At 37.1% G+C, this 25,411-nt stretch overlaps 1 protein-coding gene across 8 annotated transcripts in view; it reads left to right on the top strand.

Annotated features, from left to right (window-relative positions):
• ITSN2 (intersectin 2) overlaps positions 1-25,411 on the top strand; it is a 151,455-nt gene that overhangs the window by 28,961 nt on the left and 97,083 nt on the right. For all 8 annotated transcript variants that reach the window (XR_010021705.1, XM_063079010.1, XM_063079011.1 and 5 more), the window contains exons 2-7: positions 2,427-2,490; positions 20,223-20,315; positions 21,829-21,892; positions 22,840-23,003; positions 24,323-24,529; positions 24,672-24,768. Coding sequence is in view for 7 of the 8 variants with exons in the window: in XM_063079010.1 (XP_062935080.1) it covers positions 2,460-2,490; positions 20,223-20,315; positions 21,829-21,892; positions 22,840-23,003; positions 24,323-24,529; positions 24,672-24,768 (656 nt within the window). In the remaining variant the exon portion in view is untranslated. The remainder of the gene's footprint in view (positions 1-2,426; positions 2,491-20,222; positions 20,316-21,828; positions 21,893-22,839; positions 23,004-24,322; positions 24,530-24,671; positions 24,769-25,411) is intronic.

Here is a 25,411-nt window from a genome sequence, read left to right as displayed (position 1 = left end):
CAAACCAAAGGTTCTAGACAGATGATTTGTAAATTGTAGAACTAGATCTAACTGATTAAGGCTTTGTGACCATGGGATCTTAGTCCTCATTTGTCTTTCTGTTGTCTGAGCCATTTGGTAATTCAAGTGCTGTTATGCAGAGATATAAAGTACATTTTGGAGGATTTTCTCCCATATTTTACAATTCATTCTCTTAGTCACAGAGAACTAATAAAATAGGGGTCCTTGCTGCTGCATATCTATAAGTAAATAGTTTCTTTGCAGGCATATAGCTTATTTTTTTTTAACATTATTAAGATAATTTTAAATGGAGGAAGTAAAAATGTTATACTTGTCTGTAGAATTTCTGTGTTTGAGGAAGTCATAGTCATAACTTGACTTATGAGACTTCCTTCTGTGTTCACTTTTTTAGCTGGTGACACTTGCAAATCACCCAGTCTCACAAATTATAATTCTGGGAGGCGTCTCTTTGATTTGTTTTATTCCATAATGATTCCTTTTATTCCATAACCCCTCATATCCAAAGAGTCACCAAGTTCTGCTTGTTTTGAAGCCTTCGCTGTTTCTCTTGTTCATCCCATCTTCCCTGTTCCTATTGCCACTGTTCTAGATCAGGTGCCAGATATTGTTCTCATGTCTTCCCTGATTGATCTCCCTGCTTTAGTCTTGTCCTTTTCTTCACAATTGTTCATCTATTTAAATGAAATCCATGTCCCTCTCCTTAAAACCTTTTAAAACTCTAGTCAGCTGCAGATTCAAGTCCAAGGATCATAACATTACAGTTATAACTGATACTTACTCACCTTTTAAGCGTGGTCACACTTCTAAAGCTCCATTGCGGTAAAGCTTATTAACATCTAAAGATGAGAGGGAAAGTAGCAACATACTGGAAAGTTAGGAGTCAAAAGAGTAAAATTGGCAGTGCCATTCAAAGCATTAGTGGAGTTTTACCTGTCTCCATTGCCCAGTCCTGGCTTATTCTTGTCGTGTAGATAGATGTATCAGACTGTAGATGCCTGATGCCATTAACCGTTCTAATCATAATTAACTCCCTTTGCTTGCCGCACAGTGATCTGGTCTGAAATTAATAGATGAGATAGTCTTCTCTATAGGAAGAAAAGCTGCTGCCAGTTCTCTTATAAATAAATGAATAAATAAATTGGATTTTTATAGTAGTTTTTTGCTAGTGGGAATCACTCGGTGATTATACTGATACAGTCATGTTTCTAGGCCATCAAAGCTGAGGACCAGCTCCTTGAACACAATAAATTCACTAAGATAAATGGTACTTTGTAACACTTCTTGGCAGCTAGTCAGCCACCTTCTCTGGTGATACATTCTACCATGACGTGTGTACCACTTTATGCCTTCTTAGTTTACAATGGCTATGAAAATATTTTCCTTAGGTTTCTAAAAATATTAATATTTAAATGATTTGGGTAAATAGATGAGATACTGAGTATTCTTTTAATGTAGTAGTGTTTTTCTGCAGTATTGTGATCCATGGTTTTAATTACTAAGTATATTACTATAAATTTGCTAGGCCTTCACTCTCCCTAACTGGTCTTACCCTCAAGATTCCTGAAACAGATTTTGAATTTTGAACTTATTCACAGTTAAATAATGAATTCAGGGTTCATGTTCACAAAATAGCAGCCATTTATTGAATATTCTATGTGTCAGGCAGTGTACTGAATTATATTTAATACTTTAAAAAATATTTCTATTCCTCATTTTTACAGATGAGGAATTTGAGACTAGGAAAAGTTTAAATAACTTTTCCATCGTCAGAGATAGGAAAATAGCAGAGCTGAATTTGAACCCAGAGCCATTAATCTTCAAAGTACCATCTCTTACAAGTACAGAATGCTTGCTCAGCACATTTAGTTAAGTTTAAACAAACGTATATATGTATTTTAATAATTAAATATGTATTTTTATAATTACTTTTAGACTTATTTTATAAGCCTTAGAGCTTAACTAAGTAGCTTTGCTAGAATTATTTTGGATATTTTTCTTGTTTTGGGATTTCTAACAAAGTATTATAGATTTCCATGTTATTCTTATATATTTAATTTATACAGTTGATTTTTCTGAGATTAGTTCTTGCCTCGTTATAGCAGCCCTTCCTCTCTCCTAAATTAATTTCTTCGTGCCAAGAGTTTCTTTATTCTGCATTTGCTATTAAATATGTGACAGTTTTTCTTTTAAATGGCTTTATTTTTAAGGCAGCACTATTACCCAACAAAATCTCCCACCCTTCCCCAAATGTAACTTCTGCCTGTTCAGCAGCAGCCGAAGCTCTGCATTGTTTTCTATTGGAAGTGTGAGCTGAAGGGGACAGACATTCCTACTGCTTAGTGGGTGCACTAAGCTGTGATCTGCCCTTGTTGAATTATTAATGACACAATGTTTTTACGTTGCAGATGGCTGAGAGCTAGCAAGGAAAATTTGGGACCATGATGGCTCAGTTTCCCACGGCTATGAATGGTAAGCAGCTTTGTGTTTGTAGCGAGATATGGAGGTTATGGGGTTTTTTGGTAGAGGTTTAAAATATTTGTGTAGATAATTTTCCAGCAGCTTATAAATGCAAAACTTTAAGTATTCTTGTTGAAAATATTTTGATAGTTTATTTCAAACTGCTGCATATGTCTTCTTTTAGAATATTATGTAGTAAATTCTACGACTCAGTACAGATATAAGCATGTCTTTCAGTATCATCTAGAATGTGTGCTTGCCAATGAACAGTTCAAAGTAACCTGAAAGTATATATATTGTGTTTGATGCATAAACCTGGAGGACAAAAAGCAGAGTACTATAAGATGGATATTAAAGGTGTTTTTGATAGTATAGGAGGATTGCAAACTGATGAAGCCAATAAAGATTCATTTAGTAATATGCATATGATTGTTTTCCCTTTAGAAATTATCATGTATGCCTACATATGTAATAATTATTTAATATGAAACAATTTAAAAGAAAATGTTTAGATAATTTCAATAATGAAAAGTTTTTAAAGCTTTGGTTCTGATTCTAGTTTTAATTATTTTCTCAAATATGAATTAACTGCCCTTAATAGGTATTAAGTTACTGTGTATGTCATTTAGAAATAATTGAGAAAGTGCATTATGTTTTTAAATTGTTAAAGAAATCTAGATGTTGAGTTCTTAATTTTGTGGTCAATTTCATTAGCTAATTGTAGATAAATTTAAGGAAATAGAGAGTAAAGTCAACAATTCTTTCACATTTAAATTGAAAACAGAAATATTAAAGAACATTTTAATAAAAGAAGGAAAGAATCACCATTCCACCACCTTCACAAAGCAATTCTATTTTGATGGTACTGTCTAGTGTTTAATCAATTGCATCTTTTTCTTTTAATTTGTTTTCAATCATGGTGTTAAATCGATAATTGTTAATAAAGAAAATGCATGTTGTATATCTAAAGTATTAAGCCTTGGGATTTAGGAAAGTTTTGGAAAAAATGAATTATTTGCATAAAAAGTAGAATCAAATTCTAGTGTGTGGTAAGGTTCTATGTCATTTAAGGATGAGCTTGAGGTAAAGGTTTTGTTCTTTGTTTTTCATCTTTTCAGAACTATTATTTAAGGATTAATGTGAGCATTGCTCCTGTTGTGGAAATGATTTTGTGAACAATTGTCCAAAATGTTGGATAGTTAGTTTAGAAGTGGTATATAAGAATAAAATACTGATATTTTTAAACTTCTGAAGCACTGATAGCAAACGTAGACTGTGGTACCTTCCTACATAGTTTATAAAACAGCTGAAGATTGAAGATAACTTGTGTATGTCTAATGTAAGTTGAATTCAGGGTTTAACATTTTATTGAAAGCAACATTCATGTATAGGTCAAAACCTTCAAAAGCAGTGTTTGTTCCTCCAGTAAATCCTTAGTTACAGACTGTTAAATTTTCTTGATGCCCAGTTCTATTGACATGTCTAGTGTGCCTAGACTAAGTTGTTTGTCTAAATGCTTCTGACGTGTTCCTCAAATTTTGCCATGTCTATACTTTATCATCCTGAGACTAACCACAGACTTTTTAGACTACTTTGGTTTAGGATACTTTGATTCTTACAGGACTGCACTAATACAAGTGTACTTCAAAAAGTTCGTGAAAAATAGAATTAAAAGATAATATGAATCTTTCCATGAACTTTTTGAAGACCTCTTGTATAATAGCCACTAGCCACATGTGGCAATTTCAATTAACAAAAATTATATAAAATTTAAAAATTCAGTTCCTCAGTCATGCAGCCACAATTCAAGTGCTCAGAGCCACATGTGGCTAGTGGCTGCCATATTGGACAATGCAGATATAGAACATTTACATCATCTATTGAATAGATATTCTGTTTTTAGTCTTGTTGTTGCTTCACTTCCTATCTCCATAACAGAGCTAAAAAAGGTCAGTGTATCATATTTTTACCACTTGTGTCTTTCGCACCAGCAGAATCATCCTTGCCAAAGCCTTTAATCATGGTAGGTTTGCGTTCTGCTTTTCAAAAATTTAATGAAACGTAAGTTCAGAAAGCATGATATATGAGCCTCCAAGTGATAAGCAAGAGGCTACTTCAGTTATATGTTGCTCCTGGTTGATATTATAGTGTGTTGTAGCTTAAGCCCCAAATCGTGGGGGTACTGAAGACTGTTTAAGTGAGGAAGAAGTTCTGAAGCCCATCACAGTGACTGTATCCATAATTTAGAAGAGAGAAGGAAGGGGTGGAGAACAGGAACCAAATGGCTTTAGGAGGGAAAAAATGCCATTTTACTTTTAGAGCTGTATTATCTTTTTAGAATTTTAGAGCTCATTAATCTTTTCAACTGTGTAGTTAAGAAATTGCTGTACTGCTGCATTTATAACAACCCAAGTTCTTATTATTTAAGTCCTCACAACTGAGACTACAGTTCTATTTAGACCAGTATTTCAACTGTATCTGAAAGATTTAAGTTAGTACTAGGTCAACATATATCATTTGACTATTATTTTAAATAGGACAAATATATAGTGCAGACTATTTCTGATATCATTTAATTTTATAGCATATAAGTAGGATATAACATGTTTAAATCATGCACACTCAGAATTATGTTAGACTACTGCTGTGCTACTGCCTAGATGTGTGGCTTAACCTCATAAAACTTCTTTATGTGTGTATGTGTATGTATATATATATCTGTATGTATAAACATGTGTATATGTATATCTGTATATATAAGAACAGGGATGACACTACTTATTGCTTGGGATCTAGCATATAGTGGATGTTCTGTAAATGTGGATTTTTCCTTTTTCATTGACCATAAGAATGACAGAGCCAGTAGATGAGATAAGAATAAGCAACAGAAATCTTATGAAAATATACATTTTCAGTTTAGTGATGAGTTGGGGGAAGTGAATAGAATGTTAACGCATTTGTAACATGATTATCAGACATTGTAAAGGGTTTTTAGTTTTTAAAGGAAATATTAGAAACCCCAAACTTAGGGTTTTCTGCCTTTTTGTAAGGTTTACAAATAAACGTAGACTAAGATTACGTTTAAAATTTACTTTAAGCAACTTTTTAGTTAAAGTTCAAAATAAACTGTTAGCTCTTTAAAAGTTTCTGTTACGTGATACATTCTAAATAAGATAGCCAAAATTGGATCAGCTGTTTTAAAATTGGCTTTGAATTACATGTTTCCCAGTTTTCTTATTCCTGTGTTATCTTTTTGTTTCTGGAAAATTCTTAGTGCATTAATATCTTATGTTTTAACATGGTCATTTATTTTGAAGTATACAAATTTGAAGTTTGAACACTACTTAAAATTATTCCTTGTCATAATGCTTTAGAACATTTTTATTCAGTTAGTAACATTAATCCTGATACTATTTAATCATGATTGTTGTATGTGATTTTCTTAGCTGGTGGAGTCTCTTAAATATTAGCAAGTGTGTGAGCTCCTTTAAAGGGTTCATTTTATTCATCTCTGTACCCCATACATGCTTGTTGAATGAATGAATATGAAGGTATCAAGGTTGCTGGTTGAAGTCATGAGTAGCTAAGCAGTAAACATTAACAGATAGGTTGAGTTGGCCAATGAAAGGATAAGGTAGCTAAGGAGAGGTGAAGGTATATATCTATATATCTATGTATCTAGATATATAAAAATAAGAAAACATTGTAATGTGATAAGTATTGCAGCAATCCTTCTGATAACAGCAGAACTCTCTGTCACCTTAGGATAGCAGCAGACTGTCACTGCCTTGGGATATACATCAATGTAAGAGCAGCTCAAGCCTTCCTAACCTGAATCTCCATACTTAAAATAGTCTTAAAGTTTCTGAATGAAAAGCCTTACTTTCAGTATTTTCTAGCAAGAGTACCTGTACCAGAAGGGGAAGATCCTGTCAAAGATTTGAATTCTCTGATTTCTCTTTAATTATATTGTTCTCTGGTATTGGGTTGAGTAAGGAAACTAATTTATTGAGCACCTTCCATGTAGCATACATGTATTAGATGCTTTATATTTTGTTTTAGTTTATTTTGAAGTTGGGTTTATTGGGGGTATAATTCACCCTTTTTACATATACAGTTTGAAGAGTTTTGACAAATTCATACAGTCATGTAAATCAGGATATGGAACATTTCCATCACCTAAAAAGTTCCCTTGTGCCCCTTTACCCCACCTTTACCCAATGACAACTACTGATCAGATTTCTGTCCCTATAGGTTTGCCTTTTCTAGAATGTCATACAAATGGAATACACATATGTAACCTTTTGTGTCTGGCTTCTGTTGCTTAGCAAAAATACTTTTGTGATTCATCCATGATGTTGCATGCATTTTTCCTTTTTATTGCTGAGCAGTGTTCCATTGTATAAATGTGTACTACAATTTGTTTTCCATTCATCTGTAGAACACATTTGAGTTATTTCCAGGTTTCAGTGATTATCACTTAATCGGCTATAACCGTTAGAGAATAGGTTTTTATGTGGATATAGGTCTTCATTTCTCTTCGGTATTTACCAAAGAATCTGTTGTTAATACTCAAGAGTCTATTGTTGGGTCAAATGGTAAATGCATATTTAACTTTGTAGAAATTGCCAAGCTGTTTTCCAAAGTGACTGTCTCATTTTGCTTTCCCACGAGCATTATATGTAAGAGTTTCATTTGCTTAACACTCTTGTCAGCACTTGGTATTTTCAGTTTTGTTTTGTTTTTGTTTGTTTTAATTGCAGACATTCTAATAGGCATGCAGTGGTATTTTTTTGTGGTTTTAATTTGCATTTCCCTGATGATCAGTGATATTGAGCATCATGTCATATGCTTTTTTGCCATGTGTATATCTTTGATATGTTTGTTCAAATCTTTTGCCCTTTTGCGGGGTATTATTTTCTTATTATCGAGGTGAATAGTTATATATGCTGAATGTATGTCCTTTATCAAATATGTTTTGCAGATATTTTTTGCTGTTCTGTAGTTTGTCTTTTCATTTTCTTAGCAGTGTCTTTAAGAGAGTAGAAGTTTTAGATTTTGATGGAGTCCAATTGATGAAAAATTTTTAATGGTTTGTGCCTTTTGTATACTAAAAAGTCATTGTGTAATCCAAAGTCACAAAGATTTTCTTCAAGAAGTTTCATAGTTTAACATTTAGAATTTATTTCTATGTGTGGTGCAAGGTCAAGTTTCTTTTTTTCATATGGATGTCCGGTTCTTTCAGCACCATTTGTTGAAAAGACTCTCCTTTTCCCATTGAATTATCTTGGCATCTTTGTTGAAAATCACCTATCATATATTTGTAGGTCTGTTTTTTAATTATTGTCAGAGCATATAGTTTAAGACTCTTAATTAAGCCTGAATAGATTCCAATTCTGCTTTCAAAGCTTACCAACTTTGTTACCTTGGGCAAATTATTTAATTTCTCTGTATCTCTATTTACTCCTCCGAAAAACAGTGGTAATAATTCCTCATAGGAATCTTGTGAGACTTAATTGAAACAATACATTTAAAGCATTTAGAAAAGTACCTGACATATGGTTTTATTAAATGTTAACTATTCTTATTTTGCCAATCTAATTGATGAAGATCATATTTAGTGTTATTTTAAGGTAAATAAATTACATATTATATGTAATCTCTACAACAACTTTGTGGCATTAGATAATATTCCTAGTTTATGGAGGTGGCAACTAAAGTACAGAGCATCTTATCTGTTTATGTTGGGATAGACAGTATAGTGCAGAGAGTTCAGCATGCAGGCTATGGAGTCCAGCTACCCAGGTTTTAATCTCAACTCTGCCACTTATTAGTTGGATGACCTTGAGCAAGTTAATTTACCACCAGGGTTTTAGTTTCCTCACGTGTAAAAAATTAATAGTACCTTAATTTGTAGAGTAGTGGTGGGGTCAATGAGTTACTGCATATAAAGTCCCTGACATACAGTCCTAGGGCTCAGTAAGAGTGAGCTGCTTCCATCTTCGTCATTCTTTGTTGCTGTCATTTTTGTTATTTATTTTTGTTAGCATCATCATTTTTTCAAAGTCATACAGTAGTAAATCAATATAGCTATACTACGTACCTTCCTAGTCACAAGAATCCTGACAGGTTTATTTATTTTCTAATAAACTGATAAACCAAGAACGTTTTTGCTATATATGTGGTATTTCTTTATTTAGAAAGTGTGTAGGGGCCGGCCCTGTGGCGCACTCGGGAGAGTGCGGTGCTTCTGCCGCGGGTTCAGATCCTATATAGGAATGGCCGGTGCGCTCGGGCGACACCAAGCCAAGGGTTGCGATCCCCTTACCGGTCACAAAAAGACAAAAAAAAAAAAAAAAAGAAAGAAAGAAAGAAAGAAAGAAAGTGTGTAGGTTTAGCTATTTTATGTCCTTAGTTTTTTAGTACATGTTTCTTTATTTTCAGCACTAATCTTAAAACTTCTCTTTAAGGGAGGATTTTTATAGTTTTTTTTTGTTTTTTTGTTTTTCCCCAGTCATTTATGGCTAAGAAAAATTTGTTAAATCTAATCTATCTTAGTGTTTAAAACTGCAGTGGGCCCCTACTTTTCAATGATACGCAGTTCTGGAAAATAGCCTTTGTACGGCAGATTTTTATACAGTACAAGCAGCAAATATGTGTGAGTTTATGTACATAAACATGTTTGGTTCCTCATTGGCAGAAATTGAGTAAATTGAAAAGGTAGTCAGAAGTGAATTACAGATAGTTATTAGCCATGTAGAGTGTGTAGAGCTTTATAAAGGTCTCTTCAGAGAGCTGGTACAACCAGATGTGAAGGATGGACAACAAAAATATTTGTAAATGACTTCTATGTTACCTTAAGTCTTGATCTTCCTCTGTTCTCTTTTTCTCTACTCTCTTTTTTTTTGTTCAAACATGTTCATCAGTCAGTTTTAAATGTTTGCTCTGTGCTGGGTGGGTACTCTTCTGTTTCTGGGGATAGAAAGATAAACATGCAAACCTCCTGTCCTCCAGGGTTCACAGTCTGGTGGAACAGATGGACAGAAAACAATTACAGCATCCTCCTAAGTGCTCAGTAGAAGCATGAAGTCTCTTGAGAATCTAGAGGAGGAAGCAATTAATGTGACTTGGAGTTGTCAGTGACCTCCTGGAGGAAGTGACACTTGCCCTGGACCTTGAAAGATAAAGTTTGAAATGGATGGGGGATGATGTGAATGGCAGTCCAAATAAAGGGAACACAGGTCATGGGTTGAGAAAGAGGATGTTATGTATATAGGATTCTTTAGTCTTTACTTTCTGCAGATAGGGATATATTACCAGCATTCCTTATATCCTTGGGTTTTATTTTGTATTGTTAAAATGAAATAAGTTTATGGTAGTATCACAATTTATATTTTTTTCACTTCCAAAATTTGCTACATAATCAGTGTTCAAAAACTATTTAAGGTATGTTATTCCAAGGGAAAATTTGACTGCTTTGACAGCTGAAAGGGACCCATATTTTTATATTCAAATCAACGTAGATATATCTTTTATATTTTGTTACTTACCATTTTTAAATGACAAAAAAAACCACTGCTAAACTAAAGTAAATGTCTGACTTATCAGGGCAACAATGTAGTATAAGTGAAGAGCATGAACCTTGGAATTATATATATATATATATATTTTTTTTTAAAGATGACCGGTAAGGGGATCTCAACCCTTGACTTGGTGTTGTGAGCACCACGCTCACCCAGTGAGCAACCGGCCATCCCTATATGGGATCCGAACCCGGGGCCTTGGTGTTATCAGCACCACACTCTCCCGAGTGAGCCACGGGCCGGCCCTGGAATTATATTCTAAAGTACAACCAGATTCTAGCTGCAATTTTATTAGCTGTATGATTAACATTTATTTAAACTCCCAGTGCTTGTCATTTTCATATGTAATGCATATAAAATCTAACCCACAGGGTTGTTGTAAAAATTAGATGTCGTAATATTAATATACTTAGCATAGTCCCTGGCATAAAGCAATACTCAGTAAATAGTAGTTGCTATTTCTACTTAGTAACTACTATTACTCTATCTACTATTGTTATTAGACTTTAAAAATAAGTGACAGAGAAGGTTGTTTTTCTGAGGTAGTTGGTCAAATGTTGAGAGAGTAGTAGGATAAAGGGGATTTTAAAAAGATCTGCGTGTCTGTATGAGAAAACGTGAGTGAGATGAGATAAATTCATCTTTTAACAGGGTAGAATTGAGGGATATATGTATCATTTTTAGAAGAAAGAATACTGCCAGGTGTTTCCTTTGCACAGCACTGTTTGCTTGCTGTCCAGAGTTTGCTGGAAGGATGGAGGTGGAGCAGAATATTTGGGGAGTGGGGAGTGGGGCGGATAGAAAGAAGAGGAGGCAATGTGCAACCTGGTTTGTATGGGACAGTGGTTCTCAGCCCTTAGCTGCACATTAGAATCACCTGGACAGCTTTTAAAAAATTACGAAGGCTGTGCCTCATCTCCCAAAGATTCTGATTTAGTTGGTGTGCAGGAGCTGGAATAGCTTTTTTTCCAGAGCTACCCAGGTGATTCTAATATAAAACCAGGGATTGAAAACTTCTGGTGTAGGACATTGTCTAGTCAGGAATTGCCTGTGATATACTTTATATTTTTGAAAGCACTTTTATATATACCATTCTTACAACAACTCATAAATAAGAAAATAAAGGGTGAGGAGAGTTAAGGACCTGCCTGTCACAAGACTGGTTAGACACAGGAACAGAACCTTCACTCTATTCCTTTACACTCCACTGCTTTTGTTCAATTATGGAAGGAAGAAGGCAAAGGTGTATTTGGGGGTAATGGGAAGTTGAGACACTGGGTTTAATTTTCAGAGCAAATGGAAAGGATCATAAAATCATTGTTTGTTTTTCATAGTTTGAGAGAACCTCAAATGTTTTCAGGTTTAGTAGACCATTTTCTGCTTTAACACCTGTGATAAAAGAATACCTTCTGAGGCAGTTGATTCTGTCTTTATACAGCTCCAATTTTCTTAAACGTGGTGATTCTGTTCCTAATTCTTGTAAGGATTTCAAATAACCACTTAATATTCTCCATAACTTAAAAAAATATTTAAGGTTGATACCATGTCTTCTTTAATCTTTGATTCTTTAGGCTTAACATTTTTAGTTCCTCGTCTGCCTCATAGAATATTTTAGACCCCTCATTTTCTTGACTACCTTTTTCTGGAGCTGCTTTGTTGTTCCTATTGAAATGTGCACTCATAACCCAACACTCAGTCTTGTTTCAAAATAATGATTTAAATTCATGTTTTTTTCCTTTCCCTTCCTGGATCCCATTTAGATTATCAAAGAGAACATTTTAATTTTTTTTTTTTTTTTTTTTGGTCATTTTTGTGACTGGCCGCACCGCGCTCAGCCATTAAGCGCACCGGCCATCCTTATACAGGATCCGAACCCGTGGTGGGAGCACTGCTGCGCTCCCAGCGCTGCACTCTCCCGAGTGCGCCACGGGGTCTGCCCGACATTTTAATTTTTTAATCTATGGTAGCGTTAGAAAATAGAAAATGCACCATCAGAAACTTTGAAGAGTTACAGGAAATTGGGAAGCAGATTAGATTGGATTCAACATAGGCATAGGGTGTTCACGTCTGGTAAGTAGATGGACTAATTTTTTTCGTAGAGCTCTAGAGCACAGGGGGCTGGAATCAAGGGTGGAACATGGGGCTAAGGGCAAATCAAAGGATTTCCGTGATACTGCCAGTGCAGTTGGAGCAGTTTCCCACAGAATTCAGTCTGAGACTTTATGGATGCAAACAAACGGCGCTCTAAGTAAAGAGAGGGATTCGTTGCCAAAATCAGTTAAAATTTTAATGAACTACCAGAAGACAAGTGAGGGCTAGCATGTCAGTGTGGAATAACTGGGGATCACAGACAGAAGGGGAGTTTACATTCCCAAGCTCTTTCCTGTGGGCATCAACTGAGTGCTCACAAGAAAGGTTGGGGACTGTGCAAGAGACCAGAAAGATCCCCCCACCTCAGTGTTGCAGGCAGCTGTGAGGGTACAGGCACAAAATACTGTGCACTTCCCTGGATCCTTTTCTCCTAGTAAGCAAAAGCTGTAAGCCACTTGAAGAGGGTCAACAGACTATTGCCCCAAGGACCCAGGTAAAGACACATTGCTACTGGGGTAAGGATAGGAGAAAAACCTCTCTACCACTGAGGGAGGGGAGGGAAACCTTCTTGGGCTTAAGATTATATACCAATACCAAACAGAGGTGTATTAGTCCATTTATGTTGCTATAACAGAAATACCTGAGACTGGAAATTTATAAAGAATGGAGGTTTATTTGGCTTACGATTCTGGAACAGCTGCATCTGGCATTGGCCTCAGGCTGCTTCTACTCATGGCAGAAAGTGGCAGGCAGCTGGTGGGTAGAAGCAGATCACATGACCAGAGGAAGCAAGGGGGGTGGTGCCAGGGTCTTTTAAATAACCAGCTCTCGTGGGAACTTATAAGGTGAGAACTCACTCATTAATCCCTCCTCCCCCAAGGAGAGCATTAATCCATTCATGAGAGATCTGCCACCATGACTCAGTCAGTTTCCAACACTGCCACATTGGGAATCAAATTTCCACATGAGTTTTGGAGGGGACAACACATCCAAACTCCATCAAGAGGTATTCTCTTACTAGTGGGGGAACAGCAGGAAAGTTTTTCCCAAGACCAACCACAGATACATGAAAGCGCTTGGATGCTACAGAGAGGAGGGGGAGAACACAGAGAAATCCACACCCCTAAGACTCAGGTGCACAAGGCCTGCCTAAGACTGAGTATGGATCAGACCAACAAAAAATACTGTCTGCCCTTAATAAAAGCCAAGCCTGGAGGGCTGGGTGATTAGCTCAGTTGGTTAGAGTGTGTTACTGATAACACCAAGGTCCAGGGTTCGATCTCTCTACCAGCCAGCCACCAGAAGAAGAAAAAAGCCAAGCCTAGAGTAACAAGCAATAGCAGTCCATCACTGGGTGAGGGACAAGAGCACGAGAGAAAGCCCCACTAGTGCAGAGGTGCAGGGAGAGATGAAAACTGAAGGAAGAGTACTAACTCTGAGAAAAGCTCTTTAATACCCCAGTTCCCACCATTAGCATAAGACAATGGCTTCCACTTCTAGAGGAAGATAAAGTCTATAGTACACTGAAGATATCCATAGCAACAATAAAATCTTACTACAGTTGAACTGAAAAAACTGACTCAACATCCTACACTAATGATTTAACAAGAAGTGTGCCCATGTTCAGACATTACTGTTTACCTCAGTCTCTGTTATTTTGCATGATGTCTAGTATTCAATCAAAAAATTATGAGACATAAAAAAGCAAGAAAACAAAAACTATTGTCAGGAGACAAAAAATTAACAAAATCAGACTCAGAAATGACCCAGATTTTGGCACTGTTAGGCAGGGACTTTAAAATAACTATAATGAATATGTTAAAGGATCTAGTAAAAAAGGTAAACGGCATGCATGAACAGAAGGAGAATTTCAGCAGAGACATGGAAACTGTAAGAAAGTCAAGTAGAAATTCTAGAAATAAAAAACATGGTATCCATGATAAAGAATTTCTTCAGGCTCATTAGTAGCCTCAAAACAGCCAAGGAAAGGATCCATGAACTTGAATATAGGTCAGTAGAAGTTACCCAAACTAAAACACAAAGAGAAAAAAGAGTGTGTTGGAAGAACCAGAATAAAGGTCCTAGAACTGAAAGACAACATCAAATGGCCTAACATATGTGTATTTTGAGTCCCAGTAGAAGAGATAAAGAGAATGGGGCAGAAGAAATAGTTGAAGAAATTATGTCTGAGAATTTTACAAAAATAATGAAAATATCAAACAGATCCAAGAAGATCAGAGAACCTCAAGCAGAATAAATACAAAAGAAAAGGAAAAAAGGGTCTGGGTTTTTCGTGTATACTGGCAGAAGATATGAGACCCCTGAGTCAGAGACAAAGGACTTTATTACTAAATAAAGCAGCAGGTAGCATGAGTTTCATGTTCACACTGGTTCCTCTTACCTCCCCATGTACCTCTTAACCTGTACCTTGTCCTCATTCCCATGGGAACAATGTGAAGGTGGACCTAGGTGGATGCTGTGCACCAAAGTGGTTTTGTGTCATAGCTGAGGAGCCCCAAGCTTAGGAAACTCCAGTGTTTGCAATGCAGGCATTTTTAAGAAGATAGTCGGAAACAAAAGCCATCAATGCCTTTCTTCAGAAGATACACTGAAACATGAGAGACCTGTGGAGAATTGTCTCTCAGTAATATCCATCCCATGTGTCTTCACTGTTTTGGCTTCTGACATCTTTTCTCAGGACTATACCACTCAGTTGGCCACTCTGATTAATCTGACTAATCAGGGGCTGAGACTAAATCTGTTTTGTTTATTTCATGCAGCATTTAATTAAGGCTGCTCAACAGGACTTCAAGCAGTAGGTTGAATTCAACCTGCAGTATTCTCAGTTATGCTCTCTGGGGTCCCATAAACAAATCCCCTAAATCATCAGTGTCCACCTTAGAGAGCCAAGTGGCTTTCTCCTTAAATTTTGTATCAACGTTTCTAGCTGGCCTGGAGCATTAATCTAGGTGCAGCGGGTTTTATTAGCAATTGCACACGTTCTGCCTTGGCCTGCAAAGAGGAAATCTATGATAATTCTATAACAACGCTGGCCAGTAAGTTGAGTCTGATGTGAATACCTTCCAGGGCTGAGGAGGTGTTTTCTTAAACACTTGTAAGTCTCTTCCTGCACATTACTGTGTCTTTGGAGGGAGGCAGGTTAATGCCTGGCTTCCACACAAGAAGTAGAATCTCGAGGGTGCATATAATATGCTTGAAAAGAAAACGTTTCCGGTTGTTGGCCTCCCCAAGTGGGACCTACATTAGAAGCGGGGACAGATTTGACAGTGCCCCTAATGTGGTCTCCTGAATGGCTGGTAAGCCTTAGGGTTCCCAGTGGAGTTTGAATAATTGAGTCTAGTCCTTGTTTTTTGGAAGGATTGCCTGTGTGCAGTTAGTCCAACCTGTTCTGTTTGTCCATACTACCAGCTGGACAGAATTCATCCATTACTGAGACTGGGGATGGGGAAGACCTCTGGAGGTAATATGCATAGGAAGTGCTGGTGCTGGGGCCATTGCCTGATACTTGTTATAAGTGTATGGGGGAGGTACTGGTGCTGGAGCCATCTCCTGATACTTGAGAGAGAGAGAGAGAGAGAACAGGGATCCAAACCCTTGACCTTGGTGTTACCAGCACCACACTCTAACCAAGTGAGCAACCAGCCAGCCCGATCCCCTTATATTTTTGATAAACTTTGTAAGGTTGAGGGCAGTGGCAATCAAATGGTAGTAAAAGCCATCTGGTGGGTGATGGCAGACTCACGAATCAGTTAAATTTAAGAAGTTCCCAACAGTTTAGGAGAACTGCACCAGGGCACTTTCCTAGGAGAGGAAGGCTCCAGGGGCAGTTCTGAAAGAGATCATTAATGCCTCCTAATTCCACTCTCCCAGGGTCTAAGTTGTTTCTTCCTCTAGTGCCTGCTTGTTCCTCTCTACCTCTACAAAATCTGGGTGTCCCATTTCAGTAACTATAATGTTACCATTACCTGGTGATCCAGAAAGATTAGATGTGAGAGGGACAAGGACATTTTTGTTAACCATAACCATAATTACAGATCCCCTTATGGCTGCCCTCCTGGGTGGTGTATGAACCAGGCCTGCCTGCAGTTGATGTTAGGGGAAAGAAAGATGCATCATGTCCAGGGTATAATCCTCAGTTTTCACAATGGGTCTATATATCTCTTAAGACCCTCCACTTCTCAACCCTAGTCATCAGCCAGGAAGCAGCTAAGAGGCCATGATCCCTTTCTGGGAACAGCCACAATCAGTGACCAAACTATCTTACTTTAAAGTATGTAGACCAGGAGGAGATGGTGGAAGTAAAATCAGACTGTCAGTGCATTGTTGAGTAGCTTTTATGATAAAAGGTACATCGATATCAGAATGCATATGGTCCAGAAAGCTAAAAACATGACACAGAGTAGTTTTAAGGGCCACAGTAGTGTGGACATCGTGGACTGATTGGTAACCTAAAAAATTATGAATGGGTATGTTGTAATGGGACTGTACATATGTCGAGGCAGAGGGGATAGGAAATCTCTGTACTTTCCTCTCAATTTTGCTGTGAACCTAAAACTGCTCTAAAAAATAAAGTCTATTTAAGAAACCAACAAAAAATGTCAGTAGTTTGAAGTACTACTGATAGCCTGAGAAAGATATCAAAGGTCCAATGTAGATAGTCTGACAAGAGTCAAAAGGAGCAAGGCCCAATGTGATGAGACCTCTCCCCACCCCCCCACCCCACACAAGTCATGGAGTCACAGGTCTGGCATGCAGTGATATCCTCTGCATCACACTGGTTCAGCAACTTGATTTCAGTCTAAATCAGGGGATGAGCCTTTATGGTGAGTATCTATATATGTGACCCAGATAATTCAATTAGCAGTTAAAATTCGTTTTCAATTTGCAGCCCCAAAGAGCACGTCTTTAATCTGTCAGTGTGTAATTTTCCAAGTGGCAAACCAAGCAGCTGGACTATTGGCAGCAGCCCAAGAACCTGAGTTCTGCCCACTGAATGGAATGACCATGTCTGTTTTCAGTTCAGCTCTAAGCTGAACAGCCACTGCAGCCCAGTGGATACTGCTGGCTTTCAGCTTCTCTGAACCGAGGGCTTCTTTGATCCAGTAGCTTTGCTTCAGACAGTGGAGTGGGAATAGTTTCCCTTCAGAGGGATAGCTGCCACATTATTATGTAAAGCCACGATACTGTTGGGGCAAGGCTCCTGTGTTCTTGAATATATTTCCATTTGACAAGCAAGGATTTTCTGATCCTTCCCACCTTTTTAGTTGTGGAATTCAAGTTGACCCACTCCAAAAAACTGGAACTGTCAGGCCAGAGAGTCACCAGACCTTCGTGGATCAAGCATTCAGACCCCAAAGGGTGCCTCTATGTGGAGGATACTTCCCTTTACCAGAAGCTCCAAATGGCAGAATCATCAGTCACAGAGACTTGTACTGTCTTCAGTACCCAGAATCCAATTTTGGTGGGGTTTACTAGCTAACACTGCTGGTGGAGGTATTTAGTTTAGCTAGTAGTAGTATACCAATGTTCATTTTCTTTGTTTTGACAAATGTACCATGGTTGTATAAATTAACATAGTAGAAATTGTGAAGGGTATACAGGAACCCTGTACTATCTTTGCAACTTTTCTCTAAATCTAAAATTATTCCAAATGAAAAGCTTATTTTAAAGAGTATTCGATGGCTCTCCATAACTTCCAGCATAAAGGTTAGACTCTTGAGGATGGTATTTAAGACACTTCACAGTTAATTCCAACCTGCCTGTTTCTTAACACTTTCTCACACTCACGTGGTACCCTAGCTATTAGTCTACCCAGTGCACTTAACAGCAGCTTGCACATACCTTCACTTCTTATGTGCTACCCTTTTTGTGTGAAATGCTGTTATCCCACCTCTTCACATGACAAGGTTCAAGCCAAGCTTCAAGGTTCTGCCTCAGTCTTACCTTTTCTGTTATCTCATTCTTGATGCTTCTAACTCAGAGTTAGTCTAGGTATTATTGTATATTCAAGGGTACTTCGAAAAGTTCATGGAAAGATTTGTATTATCTTTTGTTTTTCTATGAACTTTTTGAAGTATCCTCATATTCTGCTTAGAAATCTTCACAGTTTAGGGCTTCTGGGCAAGATGTCAGAATAGACAGTCTCCAGCATCACTCTCCCACAAATCAGCCAATTTACAACTATAAAAAAGCAACAATAGCCAAGCTGGAGCTGCTAGAGCTCAGGTGAAGAGGAGGAGAAACCTACAGAGTGCACAAAGGCAGGAAAAGCCACAATGAGAGAAAGAAAAAAAACCACTCCAGCCATTTCGAGCCATGGCCGCTTTAAGGCTGGAGCTCTTGAGCACACAGAACAGGAGCCAGCAAAAGCTGCAGCTGTGCCCATTGGATGAAGTTGCTTGTAGGCGGCAGGGGAGAAGAGGGCCTTGGTGGCCCCCAGGCCAGCAAGATCACTGATAGGGTTCCTATGGACCCACATAGGAGCAAGGAGCCACAACAACTGAAAAAAAGGAGCCACTCAGAGGCTGGTGAGTCATCGCAAGGGACTGGCACATGGCCCATCCCATGGGAAGTGTTTCCAGCATGGGCAGTCAGGGAGCCCACAAGGGGAACACTGGAGCACAGCAAGGACAGCTGACCCGCACCCCAATCAGTGAAAGACCACTCAGAGGAGCCTGTTCAGGAATATAGAATTGCATGGGGTGTAGTTTGATGAAAAGACTCAGGCCAGATTAGAGTTTCTACATACCCCAGGTACACTGGGTCTCTGGAGAACCAGAAGTACCTATAAAGTTAACCATTAAAACCTGAGCTGCACATAAAGCCTTCCCTAGGGAATCAGCAGCAAGGCAACAATTTATCTAAACCACACAGCTCAAGTACTGGTCCCCACAGGAAGTTCCCCCGTTTTAAAAGTAAGCAAAGGAAAAAAATTAGTTCCTGTCCAGGCACACCACCAGCGTCTTGGGGCCTGCCTGGGGACCTGAGGTATGGATCCGGGGACTGGACCCCCTTGCCTCCCCCCCACAACCAGGCACACTGCCTATGCCTCAGGGCCCACCCAGGGGCCTGAGGTGTATGGAGCCAGGGACTGGACCCCCCCCCAACCCACAATCAGGCGGGCCACCAGTGCCTCGGGGCCCACAGGGGTCCTGAGGCATGGACAGGGGACTGGACCTCCCCCCCACAGCCAGGCATACCGCCAACGCCAAGGAGCATGCCAAAAACATCACTTCATCTTGGTGGCCCACCACAGCCACCACAATAACCACAGCTACCGCGAAAGCGGGTAGATGCCACAACCACAACACAGATGGTCAGCCAGCCACTGGAGTGTATTGACACAAGGAGAGTCACCAGCAGAGACCAAAGAAAAGAAAAGGATGTCTCTCTCCACAAAGCCCATTCCAGAGTGACAGAAGAAGCATCTGCTCTGTGATAATATTGGGGGACCTGAACACATTTCTCAGCATTTGACAGATCATCTAGGGCAACAAATCAACAGAGTAACCATTACTCTTTCAGAAGGAGAGAAGAAATCTAGAGTTATCAGAGGTCGGGAGGGGGAAGGAGAAGGGAGATAGAGAGAGATTGGACAAGTACGAGTTGTAACAATATATATGCTAGTAATATTGATTTGATCAACATATGTTAATGCTGATCCCCCAAAATATGTATAATCAATTATGATTTAATAAAAATTAAAAAAGAGAATTCTTCACAGGTTAACACTGTAAATGTTGGTAGCTGTTTTCTATATGATGGGAATAATATTTTTTCACCTTTTTTATTGCCAGTATTTAGCTTGTTGCCCATTTCCAATGAGTGGTATATAGTAATTGTTCAATAGATGTTCATTAAGTGAATGAGTGAAAAGCTTTAGGGCTGTGCTGTATGTGGTTATGATAGAGCTCTACTCTTTGTGTCACTCAGATATTAAAATACTGTCATTAAGTGGAAGCTTGAGATTCATATTTAATTTTTGGAATTGTTTTTTTGACCATTCTCATGTATGCACCATAATTTCTTTGTCTTTTACTTATGTTTTAGGAGGGCCAAACATGTGGGCTATTACCTCTGAAGAACGGACTAAGCATGACAAACAGTTTGATAACCTCAAACCTTCAGGAGGTTACATAACAGGTTTGTGTTTATAATTTGTTATGTTCGATATGTGAATTATGTTTCTTTTTATGTAATATCTTAGAATTAGTTTTACTTTGCCATCAAATTTGTGTTAGTAAGTGGTAAAACTCATATCATTCAGTATTCTAGAAAAAAAAAAAGTACCTATTTTTCCTGGAACTATCTGCATTTGTTGTTTGGATTTAGCATGTGGAAGATCTTTTTCTGAATTCTAAATGATAGTCAAGATTTTCTGTTTAATTATCTAGTTTCACATTTTAACATTATATCTAGAAAGTTTTCAATTTATTTCTTATATCAGATCCATTTCCTGGAAAATAATCTAGAATTTTTTTCTGAAATTTATTCTCATAGTGCTAGCCCTCTGTCTTTGAGGCTATACCAAGCATTGATTGTTGATGCTAGTCCTCGTTTTATAGAAAGACAACCAGAGAAAAAAGGAGATTGGTTTAGATGTGTCTTTCAAATTTATTTCTATAAATCAAACTTTTTTCTGTGATGAAGCACCTTTATGCTTTATATACATTAATAGTAACTATAGTAACTATATTTATTGAATTTGTACTATATGCCAGATGCTATGCTAAATGTGTTATCTCATTTAGCCTTCACAACAACCCTGTGAGGTAGGTGCTGTTGTCCGTTATTTACAGATGGTGAACCTGAGACTTTTGTCTAAAGTTATGGAGATGGTTAGTGTTGATCTGTGCTTTGAAACCATTCCTGACTTTGCCTTACCTGGTATCAGGATTTGATTACCCTACTCACAAATTAATAACTTAGTCAGTCACCATTCATGGATGTGGTGAAGGACCTGAGATTCCTGAGTCAGAGACAAAGGACTTCATTATAAACAGCAAAGCTAGAAACATGAGCATGTTTCTGATGCAGAGAGCCCAGAAGGATGCTACACATGCTGTGGTTGTGTCACAGGAGGGGAACAATGAGCTTGGGGAACCCACCATTTTGTAGCAAGCAGTAAAGCAAGTTTGTTCTTTGTCCCAGTGGGAGGCATTACCTCATTTCTCAAGATTGCTTACTGCAAAACCAGTTCTGAGAAATGAACCAGGCAGAGAGCAATTAGGGTTTTGCATTCTTGGCATACACAGCAGAACACGTAGGAGTATGGGGAAACCCATGGAAGACTGTCTCTCCTAACATCCATGGTACTTTTTATATAGAACTTTCTTAGGAAATAGTGTTTTCAACTATAAATTTTATTAAATAGAAATATTATCAAATAAGACCCCAGTTGTGGAAAAACTAAGATGAATAATACAATTTTTCATCAAATATGTAATATAACTTCAGTTGTGACTTTTGTTGTTTTAAAACTTCTAAATCTTATTAAAGTAATGTAAATAATTTTATATTATTTCTATTTCATTTATTATTTAATCATTGGAATTAAAATTATACTCAATAACATGTCTATTCTTATTATTCAGAGGCATTGAAGTAATTTCATTTACCTAATGTACTTCTTGGTTTTTGTTTTTACTACCTTCAGGTGATCAAGCACGTACTTTTTTCTTACAGTCAGGTCTGCCGGCTCCTATTTTAGCTGAAATATGGTAAAGTGTTTTCTTTTGTAGATAAACTTAAATTTCTGATAGTCTGTTGTTTTTATAATACAATGTTAACAAAAGTTTTTTTGTTGTTGTACTCTATTGTTATTAAGTAAGAATTTTTCTTAATTTTATTGAGCAAATGATTGAAAATAATTGGGGTTTTGTTCTATAAGACAAATTTCTAATCTCATTAAAATTTCTAAGGAAAGAAGATGTATACATTATCACCGAAAAATATTTCTTTATAACTGGCAGAATCTCAAAATCTTCTTTCTCTAATTTTGTACTTATTTCATTTATTTCATCATCTATTAGCCTTTCCTTCTCCTGCTCCTACTTTAAAGAAATTATTCTTTATAATATCTGGGGTTTTGTTTTTTAATCTATTTACAATAAGAAAACAACCCCCACTCCATCTTTCTTTCCCCTTGGAATATTCCCATGCCTGGCAGAGTGCCAAGCACATAGTAAGCATTCAATAAATATTTGAGCACATGAATAAATTAAATTTAGAATTGTTATACTCTTGAATAATTTTTTTTTTTTTTTGTCTTTTTCGTGACCGGCACTCAGCCAGTGAGTGCACCGGCCAGTCCTATATAGGATCCGAACCCGCAGCGGGAGCGTCACTGCGCTCCCAGCGCCGCACTCTCCCGAGTGTGCCACGGGCTCGGCCCACTCTTGAATAATTTTTATCCACACTAGTGAAAGTCATCTCAAAGGTCTCTAGATTCTATATAGACAGTGTGTTTTATTAGATGCTATCTCGTTCAGCATTTCTTTTAGGTTTTAGATTTTTGTTGTTTATATATGTATATATGTATTTAATTAAGTGATGATGTATATGTGAATGCTGTGTCATTGTTTTTGTTTTGTCAGCCTCAGGAGTAATGTTGGTTTTGTCACTGTTACCCCCACATACCAATCTACCCACCCCATGTTCTTTTTAGGGCTTTATCAGACCTGAACAAGGATGGGAAGATGGATCAACAGGAGTTCTCCATAGCTATGAAGCTCATCAAACTAAAGCTTCAAGGCCAACAGTTGCCGGTGGTTCTCCCTCCAATTATGAAACAACCCCCTATGTTCTCTCCATTAATTTCTGCTCGGTTTGGTATGTATCTATTAATTTAATTATTTGTATTTGATAGCGAAATTTGATTTCTATGCAAAATACTTGGGGATTAGAAAAGAATTTGTTAGCATAAAGTGACAATCCCCAGACTCCAAGTTAGCTTTTATATCTGAATTAAGAAATACTAAATTTACTGTCATAGCTAGGGTGTCCATGTATCCCAGTTTTCCAGGGATGGTTCTGATGTATGTGTGTTGTCCTGGCATGTGGTCCAGTTAGTGTCCCCTTTCTCAAGTCCCATTGGTGATAAATTATATGGTCGCCCTGATGAGAGCTGATTCTAAATAGTATTCTTAATTGGTTTACTCTATGAGTACATAAACAATGAACAATTTTAAACTCACTTTGAAACAGTTTAATTTGTGGGGTTACTTAAAATTATATAAACAGAAATTTCTTTAATTTAAAAATTAATTAGCCAGCTAAATTTAGGGCTGAAAGTTGAGACCTCGTGCTAATTAATATACATATTCATCAGAGAGAACCATGTTTTTATCAGAGATAACTATGTTTTTGATTAATTTTGATTAGCCAATTTCTTACTAATTATATATGTGAGAAGCACTCATTTTGAATGGAGCATTCAATTAGGTAACTATGTATCTGAAAACATGTTTCTTCACTCCAGATGTTAGATCTTAAAACACGAAATTCTTTTAGTATTGCAGTGAGCTTTTGAGATAAATACCAAATTATTGTGTGATCATATTTATATATTATACTTAGTATTCTGCAGTTAGTAAACAAATAAAAGTCCTTACTTTGTTCCTTTTAAAGAATTGTCTTTGAATTCATATGTGTGTTACAAGATAAGTGAAATATATGGCATGCTTTCTTACAAATAATGCATATGCATAAATTTGTCTCCTAAATTATCTACTAATCAGAACCATTTTTGTTGTCATTGTTTGGAGTGTATGTGTGTGTTAGTCAAGTAACTTAGCAGCACTGTATTTGTTATCCTTATACAAAAACCTACATTTGATTGGGTAATACATTCCCTCTTTGAGGGTACTAATATTTAGTTGGAAAAGGCTGCTTAGTTTTATTCATGATGAGGGAAGAGAATCTTTAACTTCTTAGTAGGCATTTTCTTAGTTTATGCAGGTCAGAATATTAATATTAAAAGCAGTAGTTTACCTCCCTCACTGCTGGGTCAAAGCAATTTTAGTGATTTTTTTAAGGATAGTTTGCCGGTGTGTTTCAGTAAACACAGGGTCTGTTGCTCACTGTACTGTAAATTTGTTTTTTGGCGTATGTGTACAAGTACTGGAAATTGTGTTCTCTTTTGTCTTTAGGAATGGGAAGCATGCCCAACCTGTCCATTCCTCAGTCATTGCCTCCAGTTGCACCTATAGCAACACCCTTGTCCTCCGCGACTTCAGGGACCAGCCTTCCTCCCTTAATGATGCCTGCTCCCCTAGTGCCTTCTGTTAGCACATCATCATTACCAAATGGAACTGCAAGTCTCATTCAGCCTTTATCCATTCCTTATTCTTCTTCAAGTACGTGTTTTGTGTCTAATGAGTCAGTATTATATATGAAGAAAAACGTATTTATGGCTGAATAGATACATATTTTCTTTGTACTTTATGATATTGCTTAGTGTGAGCCTTTTCTTTCTTTCTTTTTTTTTTTTTTTTTTAGCATTGCCTCATACATCATCTTACAGTCTGATGATGGGAGGATTTGGTGGTGCTAGTATACAGAAGGCCCAGTCTCTGATTGATTTAGGATCTAGTAGGTATGAATACTTAACACTTACAACTTTTTATGCTTTCAATAAGGGGTCTTTATTTAACAAATGACTTTTTTTTAAGCTATGAGCTTATCAATATTTTACTTTGAAATTGCCAAACATAAGTATATAAGTTAAATTTACTACTTATAATTCATATAAAATAAGTTTTATTTTTAGAATTATTAAATGTCTGTGGTATTCTACTTTAAAAAAACTATTTTATGTAGACTAAAAATATTCTGCTGTATCTTAGTCAATTTCTTGCCCAAAGCTAGAAATGTTTTTATAGTCTTTGTGCATTGTTAATTTCTTTCTTGAGCAAAATCTTTTAAATTTTAGAAAGGACAAAAGCGTCAATGTTCATTTGTTACCCCTCATATAAATCACTATTATACTGTTCAAAGCAGTGTAGAGTGTTAGCTTTCACTCAAAAGAACAACATTCATACCCCAGCTTAAACACTCACTGATTTTGTGACCTTGTTTTTCTCAACATCACTGAGCCATTATTTACCCATCTAAAAGATGGGGACAGTAATATCTTTTAAGTTTGTTGGGAAGATTAGGAATAATATTTGTAAAAGCTCTAGAAACATACAAGGCCTGGCACATAGTAGGTTCATTATATATGGTAGTCCCATGGAGTT

The sequence above is a fragment of the Cynocephalus volans genome, chromosome 14 (assembly GCF_027409185.1).
Source record: "Cynocephalus volans isolate mCynVol1 chromosome 14, mCynVol1.pri, whole genome shotgun sequence".
In the NCBI taxonomy this organism is placed as follows: domain Eukaryota; kingdom Metazoa; phylum Chordata; class Mammalia; order Dermoptera; family Cynocephalidae; genus Cynocephalus; species Cynocephalus volans.
This window is presented reverse-complemented; position numbering and strand designations above follow the sequence as displayed.